This window comes from Hyalella azteca, unplaced genomic scaffold (genome assembly GCF_000764305.2).
Source record: "Hyalella azteca isolate HAZT.00-mixed unplaced genomic scaffold, Hazt_2.0.2 contig10753, whole genome shotgun sequence".
NCBI classification, from domain to species: Eukaryota; Metazoa; Arthropoda; class Malacostraca; order Amphipoda; family Hyalellidae; genus Hyalella; species Hyalella azteca.
Genome location: NW_025940776.1, coordinates 115243 through 126592, shown reverse-complemented (window position 1 = coordinate 126592; position 11350 = coordinate 115243). Strand labels below are relative to the sequence as shown.

Genomic DNA, 11350 nt, shown 5'->3' with positions numbered 1-11350 from the left:
TCATTAGTGGATAAATAATCTCGGGCTTCTTATTTCTTTACAAATAAAATCAATAACAATTAAAAAATCTTACAATAGAAACAATCATATATAGAAGCGAATCTAAATTAAGATGGAATATAATAATTGTACATTGAAGTTCAACTTTTGCCGCGTCTTCGAAAGCAGCAATCGGAGGCCCAGCGTTAGCCTCCAATGAAGGCAACTACTTGCAGCGCCTATAGTAGGGCTGACTGATTTAAACATACAAATTAAAGCACAGCTTTGAAATGGGAATTCGTTTATGATGCAACATCAAAATTCCCACCACTCATTGCGAGAATGGAGAGTATTATCATCAACCCATTCGTTAGAACCGTGTGACGTCACATAGATTTAATTATACAGAACTTATTAGTAATCTTCGTCGTATCAAGGACGGCCGACCGCCAGACTTGAAGTAGCCCCAAAATTCAGACCATAAAAAATACAGAGAAGTGACGCATCTCAAGCAGTGACCCATCTAGAGAAACGAGAGGCCATTTCACCCTCTCAGAATTTGAGTAGGCCGTTTCACTCACTGATAGAAATGCAAGCAGTGACCCATCTAGAGAAACGAGAGGCCATTTCACCGTCTCAGACATTTGAGTGAACCGTTTCACTCACTGATAGAAATGAGTGTGTCATTGTCGGAACATCGGTACATTTTTTACATGACAGGACGTATCACTGCTACGTACCACAACAATGGCAAACAAATTGATGTGATAGTGCATGACTCACTAGTCACTTGTCCAAGAGATGAAGGTCGTACATAATAACATAAAATATTATAAACGATGTTCACTCATAATTGGATAATTGAGGGGTGGCTGCTATGCCGAGTAAAAATTTATAAGAGAATCAACTTTAGAAGTAATCTAAAGATATATTTTATATTTATTTTTCAGTTGGGCTCAGCACTCTAGATCGGAATTGGGCCAAGGACTCACATTGAATTTAACATTTGATTAGAATATATTGAAAAAAAAGCTCAGCCAGATGAAAAGCTAATCTGAATAACGACTAGACAATTGAACGTAGATCTGAATTAGGAAATTCAATTCATTCATTCAATTGAATAACTCTAGTCGTTATTCAGTTTCGCATTTCATTACGTAATCGTATTCATGTGATAGTCATTCAGATTTGGAACCTATGCATAAGATCCGGAATTTGAGCCGAAATGACTTCGGCTCTCATTGAGATTCATACTGAATTCATATGATAAATTCAGCTAATATAGAGCTCGTCATTAGGAGACATGCTCATTGACTACAGGAATCATAGATAAAGTTAGTACACTGAGAAAAATCAATGATTCATATTATCTAAATAGCGACACACTCACTGTACGCAGCACTCGTACGCCCTTTAATCGGGCCATACGAGGCTATAGGATGTTCCTCAGAATGGCATCCCAGTGAAAATTTACAGACGCGGCGGCTTCTGATTTGGATTACCAGAAGCTGGGGTGACTCTAAATTTTGTAAGGGATGAAGTGCATCGATATTTGGATAACTTGCTTTCTTTTCTGAGTGTATAGAAGAGAATCTACTCACGACGGTCTACTCACTAACGACCACCCAGACTACTCGTCTCTAATTGCTTCAGTTACACCTAAACGACCGCAACCGAAACATCTCCGCTAAAACACCACGCTAATATAGATATTTATATTTATTCATATAGTTTAATTCTTCTAGAGAAATTAATGATCACATTTACATAGCAACGCCTCTAAAAAAATTACTTTCTTAAAATTAAAAAACTTAAACAATTTTATGTTCTTGAGGTTTCACTGGCAAAAGATCCGATCTCTAGTTAATTCATATGGTTAAAATCCACGTAATTTTTACAAAAACTGGTTTAGCGGCCATTTGAAGGGCATTTTTAACCAGTTTGACAAATTTTGTGAGCAATCTCATCCCCTAAGAGTGTATAAGTGTTCAAGGTTTCTTCTAAACAACTCTGTGCAGTTTTCAAGAAATGACAATTTTACGCCACATTATTTCAGGTATTGAATAAATTTATTAAACTACTTACCTCTTGTCTTCTGAGACAATCAAATTTGCGCCGAATTTTTATTTTCATTTGACTCTGCCTTGCAAAAACAACCGTCTACGTAGTCAAAATTTAATTATTTCACTATATGTTCCATTTATATAATAACAAAAGCAAACATTATGAACTCTAAATAATATCCAATCATCGTCCACTGTAAAGCATGTTTAACAAATGATAGTGAGCGATGTCCACATGATTATGCTTCTCACTATTCAACATGAATAAGAAATTATGCCCAATAATGTCCACTATACAAGTGTCTGACATCTCACTATTCAACACTTCAACAGAGGATATTATAAACTATGTTCACAATACTATGGTCATCAAACACACTCTAGTGCTACGCTCACAACGAATTAAAACAATTCAATCACATCCTATTATGTTTTATAATACTTCCATACTCAAGAGTTTCGAACTCTTTCGTATTGCCTGAATTACTGGAACGCGCTCGTGAATTCTCTTTCCAGAAAAAAGATAAAGTTTATCTTTGTGCCAAGATAAACTTAATTTATGTTAAGAAATATATTTAATTATCGTTTATATCGAAAAAAGGTAAATTTACTTGCAGTTTCTTTCCAGTTTTTCTGCAACTTTTGACATTTTAGGCTTTTGTAACGTCATCATCACTATAATTTCATAGAGCTATAAATTCAAAATGATGGAAAGCAGAATTACCAAGACATCAAAACAAGCTTTTGAGTATGACTGAGTATGTCGTACATTATCAAATACTGCAATCATGTTTCTTTCATCATGTAATTTTAAGTGAAATATCAAGGCAATAATGCCTCTAATCCTAATAACACAGGGAGAGGGCCCGGTGTTAGATAGAAGTGATGTATTTACAAAAGATTATGCACTCCGTTCAGTAATTCCAACATTTCAATAACATTGAACTGCAATTATAAAGTTAAATAAGAATTCTTAGATTATCAAAATCGAGAGTCAACAAGAGAAGATACCTTCTTAATTAAAGCTATTAAGGGGGAACGTTCGAAAACATTACATGTTGGAAACACGCAGCTAAGAAAGTAGCGTACGGCGCTTAGACATGACCACTGAGGATCAAAATTGCATTTTTTCCCCGGAAGTTGCGTTTTTTTCAATGAAAAGCAATGTGATGTCCACCATAAGTCGTCTATTTTCTATTGGAAGTGAACTTTAGTGGCCAAGAAGTGACGTCATATTTCACTTTACAGCGCCTAGAAGTGGAAAGCGGCTTGTCACTGAAAAGTGTGATGCGCAGGCAATATAGAAGTGACCGTTGCGACCCAAACTGGCTTCATTAAACATTTATTTTTGTATATGAACGCTTAAAGCTCACGACTGCAGCACCATAAATAATTTGAGACACGCACATGAACCTAAACACGGTAATGCTCTCTACTTAACACGGTAATATTTTTAACGTAACAATACATTGTTCTTGACATTACACGGCAATTTGTCGATATTAACTCTGATGTTCTCAATATAATATGTTCTCAACGTAACACGGTAATGTTCTTACTGTAACATGACAAAATATTTTATATAGCACGGAAATGTTCTAGTATATTCCGCCGTATAATTTTATTTTCGACATAACACAGCAAATTTGTCGATATTAACTCTGATGTTCTCAACATAATATGTTCTCAACGTAACACGGTAATGTTCTTATTGTAACATGACAAAATATTTTATATAACACGGAAATGTTCTCGATATTCCGCCGTATAATTCTTGATATTACACGGCAATGTTGGCGACAGGGTGCGTATATACTGTGCAGTGCAAAGCTTTCTCACAGCTGCCGTTCACGGACACCGTCAACTGTAACAACCCTTCATCGGTCACGGCTGCCAGACAATAATTTATTGTCTGGTGAGTATTCACAATGAGACTATAAATAAAGAAGATAATAATTAATGAAGGTCAATTCCTCAGCTGCCACTCATGCATTTTACAAAGAAAATTGAAGATATCAATGCTGAATTTCCAGGAGAAAAGTTTAAAAAATGCTTGTTGCGAGAAACTTGCTTGAAAAAATGTCAATTCATGCGTTCACCAAACACAATTTTTATTGTGGAACAAAATGAATGTTTTTTCTCCGTCGACCTACGGGCATTTCTAATGCAGACATAACATAAAACATTAAAACCCAGTATCGTTTGCAACGAGTAAGATTTGATTAATCTTTTTTGTGTGGAGGTATGAAATTTATTTAAGCTCGATTTTTAAGCTCAAATGGCTCTTATTGCATTAATTTATCAGTTCTCTGCTGGTTAAATTAGCAGCCTTAATAAAAAATGGAATAATTAAATTTGTTCCATTGCCAATTGAGGAATCCAGTATAACGATCTCATGACCAAAGCAACTGCAGCAAACAAGCGCGTGGACTCGCACCATTAATTATTATCATAAAATTGAAAGAAAGAACGATTATGAAATTCCATAAAACTTCTCAAGCAATCAACATTAGACGCACAAATCCTTGAAACTTTCCAGCTACCAACTTGTGAGAACAACAAACTCGAGTCTATTTTTGCTCGACTTGAAAGTTCGTGCCGTATTTCCTGAGCATTAAATTGCTTCCATACTTCGACTCGATCTTGAACGCTTAAGAACTGTGTTTCTTCTCTTCCATACCATCTTATAATAACCAATAGAGATAGATAACATGCATCTATACGTATATAATAGGGGTTCTGTACTACTCAATGGATATGCAAGCTTTTGTTTACGTAATAAGTATATATGATAGTCAAACAGGTGCCATCTCTGCGATATCAAAAGAAGCGTTTTCTATCTATTGTCGTAGGCAACATCAGAAGCAGATAGCAATAAGACTATTATGCTTTCTAATTAATATTTTAACTCCTTCACATTAAATTCACGCAAGTTCTATAAAAAACTACGTCGAGCTATAAGCAGTCATTGAAGAATCGACCTTATGTCGGCCAACGCTACCCTAATTATCAATCGAATTCGATTAAGGTTATTGTGCTCTATTTATATTCAGTTAATTTAATTCAAAACTCAGATTTTAGTCAAACGAATTATTTAAAAATAATCGTTACTCTGTGGCTTTGGAGAAACTGTCATCTTTTTTAAGTCCAGAAGAATTAAAAATAGACCTACAATTGCCGGTTTAAATGTCTTAATAAATCCAACTCTGTATTCTGAAATGTGACTTTTCAATGTCCGCCGCTGTCTTACACGATCTTTGCGTTGATAGACGCAACTGTGAAACAGTTGCTTTATCAACTATGATCAAATAACGGCCTACTTTCAAAAGACTGCCTACATCGCGTCGCAAGTTCTCTATAGAAAGATTAACCTTAGGCCTCGAGTATTTGATTTAGAGAGCAAAGCGACCGATGCGTGCGGCGCAGGCGAAGAGAAGAGCGGGCACCAGGGCACAAGTCAGGCATTGTGCCCCTGAGGTGAGCCCGTCCATGTTGTTCCCAGTCGAGCTGGGACAAACTTCCGGTCCCTGGGAGGGCTTGTACTCTGCCGGGACAAAGAGGAGTGACGAGGTTAATTATTAGCGTGAGGGGTGATGAGGTTATATATTAGCGTGAGGGAGGTTATATATTAGCGTGAGGGGTGATGAGGTTATATATTAGCGTGAGGGAAGTTATATATTAGCGTGAGGGAGGTTATATATTAGCGTGAGGGAGGTTATATATTAGCGTGAGGGGTGATGAGGTTATATATCAACGCGAGGGGTGACGAGGGGTAATATATTTATAATTTTATGGACATTAATAACCGTTAAATATAGACTATTTAAATAACGTTAAATATAGAAGTATTTTAATAACAATTTTTATTGCGTTTGAAATCATTTGCTATATTCAAAACGAACAATTAAATAAATGTTATATACAGTGGGCAAGTTTATTTAAATTAGATTTACTCGATTGCTTGAATTTCAAATCAATTATGAATTTGAAATGAAAGTGAAAGCCAAAAATGTCACAAAATTTGTACAGAAAACAAATCTGAGTCTTGTCCTATCATTGGTATACATCGGTTCATCCTGTAAATGCCTGGACCAAAATACTAGAACACGATTANCCTGCACCACAACACCTGCACCACAACACCTGCACCACAACACCTGCACCACAACACCTGCACCACAACACCTGCACCACAACACCTGCACCACAACACCTGCACCAGACAGTTCCCGTCTGTAGACAGACTCTCTCACTATTTGCCGAGAGTTCGGAGCTCACGTTGATTTGATTCACTACTAATTTACAATAATTATAAGCATAAATTTTTCACTTATTCTTATGTATCAATTCTGGAAACATAATTCCCTGATAAACTCCCAATTAAGTCCAGAATTCGTCTTCATCCCAAAACTACTAGTCAGATAGAGTTAGCCATAGTTAGCTGAAAAGTCGTGTATTGGTTGCAAAAATATTGTTAGGTTTTTTACTTATATGTACATTGGGAACCTGTCGAAAAAGTCTGCAGAATATTCCATTCAATGAACCACAAAGCACGATCTCAATTCTCTAATGTCTGCACTAGAGAGAATAACCCAACATGCAACACGCAGCGACCTCAGCCTCAGTTAAGATAAACGTATGCCTCGCCCGACTCCCTCGCTCCCTCAGGAGGAGAGAGGGGGGGCAGCAATGCATATGAGATGAGGGCTGCAGGTCACATCACGCAGTCATACCGCAGCCGGTGCACAAATTGCATGCGTGGCCCCTCACGGGGATGGGGGGAGTAGGGGAAAAGGGTAAGGTTGGGGTTTGAAGGGGAAAAACGGAGGATTGCGGGCGTGTGGTGTAGCTGTGAGGAGAAGGCGAGTAGGGTGAGAGCAGCGGTTGGTATTTGAGGAATTGAGGGTAGAAGGCAGATCGGAATACTGCTGCACAGGTCTTGGTCTGTCTCTGCTTCGTAGATCATGATTTGCATCTGCCGCATAAATCGCCATTATATATTACTTCCTTGTTTTCAATGCTACTTAGAATTCTTGTGCATTCCTAAAACGAGAATTCTAAATAGTGTTGCCTTTTTTTGCTCGTATAGTTCAATTGCAGCTAGGAGATAAGATGTCGTGCAGGTATTGTCAGGCTTGCGCATGGACGAAGCGCGGTCTTCCGTGCCTCGCTGGAGCTTTTTTTGAGACTGGAGAATTTTGGACTTTGAGATGAGATAGCCAGCTCGTCCTCTGCCGAGAATGAGTGGATGTCACCAGAATAAGGTCGATGAGCACTTCTTGTTAATTGCATCAAGTGATGATGCTATGATCACTGTATGGTTAACTGCATCAAGTGATGCAGCGACGTTCAGTGTATGGTTAACTGCATCAAGTGATGCAGCGACGTTCAGCGTAAGGTTAACTGCATCAAGTGATGCAGCGACGTTCAGCGTAAGGTTAACTGCATCAAGTGATGCAGCGACGTTCAGTGTAAGGTTAACTGCATCAAGTGATGCAGCGACGTTCAGTGTAAGGTTAACTGCATCAAGTGATGCAGCGACGTTCAGTGTATGGTTAACTGCATCAAGTGATTCAATTAAGGCTGCGCCGCCGCTAACTGCCATCCAAATCGCATCATCGGGACACCCAAGGCTGGGCTCAGTTTCCATCAACGTCAACCAGGATGCATTTGCACTGAATACACCAATAAACTGCTCCAATTAGACATGCATTGGGTCTAGGTTTATACGTACGGAGTATATCAATATGTAGATAATAAAATAAAAATGGTGCTTTTTTGTGACGTTGTTAATTAATTTGACTGAAAATGTGAAAAATATAAAAATTCTAAAATTTATTTAATGCAAAGACTAATTAATTGTTGAAAGTGCATTTAAATTTCATTACTGTTTCGTCTCGAGATGGTAATGACCAGCGCAGTATACAAGTTACCCCATTAACGCCGATAAATCATTGGAAAGTTTTATTTTTTATAATATAAGGGATTTATTTATATATTTTCTAAAGAATTTTTTAAAAAATTTTTTCAACTTTTTCATTGTTACTCGAAAAACACACCGGCAGGTATACATGCCACCCGGCTAATAAAAAATGGTATGGCAAATGAAGAGTACAGGTACTAGAATAAGGAGAAATCTAAAGTAGCGAATGAAATCTCTGCCTTTATCGTCCACTTTATGTTTATTTTTTCTAGTGAAAGGTTTTTATACAATCAAGGTATACAGTAATGTTGCACACGCAGCAAAAATAAATGGTACAGAGCGCCACATTCACGACATCAGTTGCGAGGACTCTTGCCTTAATATGTCCTATGATGCTGACTGCCGTACGAATTGTATTCACAACAGACCACCAAACTGGACCTGTGTTGTCCAACACTGCTCCTCAAAAATTTCCAGTGATTTGGTTTCTACTAACTATTCCTCAGGCGCATCACTGAAATCCGGTACTAGATTTACAACCTTGTTTTAGCAGTTTGCCTCCTGAAGACCGTCTTTTTTCGATTTTATGATTCATGGCAAGTTGATGTTGAGGTTGAATTTGCTACAATTTCGAGTTGATCGTCATCTACAGAATCATTCGGAACAATAGCGAGCAAATTCTCGTTAGAAGAGGCTCTGGATTGCACATAAATTGGTCATCAGATGCATAACTGTTATGCTCTGTTACAGCTTCACAAGTTTATTTTCTTCTGGGAGGCTCTGTCGCTACTATGAAATTATTCTAGTCTTCTGCTTTTTCTTTTAATATGAATAAATCATGAATTACGCCAAGTGACAATCTAAAAGTTGAGTTAAAATAATTGATACAATTCCTTGTGTGGTATATTAAAAAAAGCGATTCCATAAATTTATATCCGAGTGGCAAGTACACTTGCCACATATATATGTACCGCAATATAGTGGTCTTAAAACATTAGAATCATAAAAATGCATGCATACGGGTATAACATAAGAAGCATACGAGTATTTGTTTAGGAACATTATTCGGTATGGTAGTTGGTTGTGGCTAGCAGATATAAGCGGTAAACCTTCGTTTATTACTGACGTTAAAGCACCCATTGCTCGCATCATGTAATTTCAAGCCCAACCAAGCAGGCATGAAGCACAGCACACCACAGTGAATTGTTCAGAACATGTACAGTACTCGTCTCCTTACCGTGAGACTTAAATTCAAACCATCACATTCGTAGTTTTGAAAAATTTCATTTTTTTCTCCAGTGGCAAGTATGCATGCCACGTAAGTATTCAAGTATTCAACTGTAAGTACATTTGTAAGTACATTCATTTGGTATAAATACTTACATTAATACATTAATTATGGAAGTATTATATATTTATTTGTTTTTATTTATTTTATTTAAGTATTTAGCGCACAACTTGCGTTAATGAGTTGAGCGTTATAACTGGAAACCATTTTCTATGCATTGAGTGTAGACCAAACTCTACGGAGTTTAGACCTGAGATTTAATTTACTTTTGACAGAGTGATTTCATTTCTGTTATCAAGCATTGCATCGACCAATGACTCTCCCTTTTCCAAATAAACACAAAAAGTCACATTTAAACACGATGAAATGATTACTGTGCGTTTTTAAATACTTTTTCGGTAATTTTTTGCTCTTTTATTGTTATATATCGCGATTACTGCAATCAATTTTAGCCTTCAATAACTTTTCCTGGCGTAAAACATGATATTTTATTAGGTTTTAACTAATTTTTTAAAGAGAACTGCCTCTTTAAAATGCAAGCAACTTTCATCTGATGATCTCAACCTAATCTGTACACGTTGCATTATTGGATCAATACTGCGTGATCGATTTATGTTCTGTGTGATGCACGAGACCTGATCTCAGAGATTAATGGAGACGTAGGAGGTCGTTAGTGCACGCACTAGCACGGGCTGCGTGAGGAGGTCGTTAGTGCACGCACTAGCACGGGCTGCGTGAGGGAGCCGTTAGTGCACGCACTAGCACGGGCTACGTGAGTAGGTGGTTAGTGCACGCACTAGCACGGGCTGCGTGAGGAGGTCGTTAGTGCACGCAATAGCACGGGCTACGTGAGGAGGTCGTTAGTGCACGCACTAGCACGGCGGTAGAGGAGGCGTGGCTTGGCTAGATTAACTGTCAAAGTTTCATAACTCGTCTCGACATAAAGTTTAAATTGTATCTTGGCGTAGAATTTAAGAAAAAGTTGATTACTAATGATTTTTTAAATATCTGGTCGTTGATCATCTGATGTCTAATTCTCTACTCATTATTAATAATCATTATGAATTTTTTATTTTTCATATAAAATGTGGTTTTGAAGGGGCCTATTTTTAGCGCATTTTCTCATTTACGGAAAAAATGCACTATTGTGCTCGCCATGTCCGTATGTCCGTCCATCTGTTTATCTGTCTATCCGTCCGTGACTTCACATTTTCGTCGACGAGCAAATGCGCTCTCTGTCACTCACTGCAGTGAGAACTGAGTTATATATTTTATAATACATATGTTTTCTTATTATTAGCGGTATTTGTGATAATGAGGCCGACACGAGGAGTCCGATTGGCGTTCAGAAGGCAGCGAGGGGCGCAACGGAGACTGATGAGGTTGCATTCCCCTCATTGAATAAAAACCCGATTATAGTCGGCCAGTGAGTGGCTGACGCGTGGCCGCCTATGAGCCGGTCTTAATTTTCAACAGGGAAAATAAAGTGCCGCATTGAGCTGAATTATTGCTGCGGCCTGCCGTGGCCTTGAAGGCTTACCGACCTTGTAGGCTTTATTGGAAGTCGATGCGGGGCCGCATTGAGTGAAGTGTGAGAAGCATGCAGCACTTATTAGTAGAGTGCAGCACTTATGAGCAGCGTGCAGCACTTGTGAGAAGCATGCAGCACTTGTGAGCAGCATGCAGCACTTATGAGCAGCGTGCAGCTCATATGAGCAGCGTGCAGCACTTATGAGCAGCGTGCAGCACTTGCGAGCAGCGTGCAGCACTTGCGAGAAGCATGTAGCACTTATGAGCAGCATGCAGCTCATATGAGCAGCGTGCAGCATTTATGAGCAGCGTGCAGCACTTGTGAGAAGCATGTAGCACTTGTGAGCAGCGTGCAGCACTTGTGAGCAGCGTGCAGCACTTGTGAGAAGCATGTAGCACTTGTGAGCAGCGTGCAGCACTTGTGAGCAGCGTGCAGCACTTGTGAGCAGCGTGCAGCACTTGTGAGCAGCGTGCAGCACTTGTGAGCAGCGTGCAGCACTTGTGAGCAGCGTGCAGCACTTATGAGCAGCGTGCAGCACTTGTGAGCAGCGTGCAGCACTTGTGAGC

The 11350-nt window shown here is 38.6% G+C and overlaps 1 protein-coding gene across 1 annotated transcript in view; it reads right to left on the bottom strand.

The window, feature by feature from the left end:
* Window positions 1-1485: 1485 nt before the first annotated feature.
* Window positions 1486-11350, bottom strand: part of LOC108680884 (acetylcholinesterase) — an 18049-nt gene continuing 8184 nt past the window's right edge. The window contains exon 4 of the mRNA XM_018169810.2: window positions 1486-5586. Within this exon, the coding sequence (XP_018025299.1) occupies window positions 5435-5586 (152 nt within the window). The 3' untranslated portion in view covers window positions 1486-5434. The remainder of the gene's footprint in view (window positions 5587-11350) is intronic.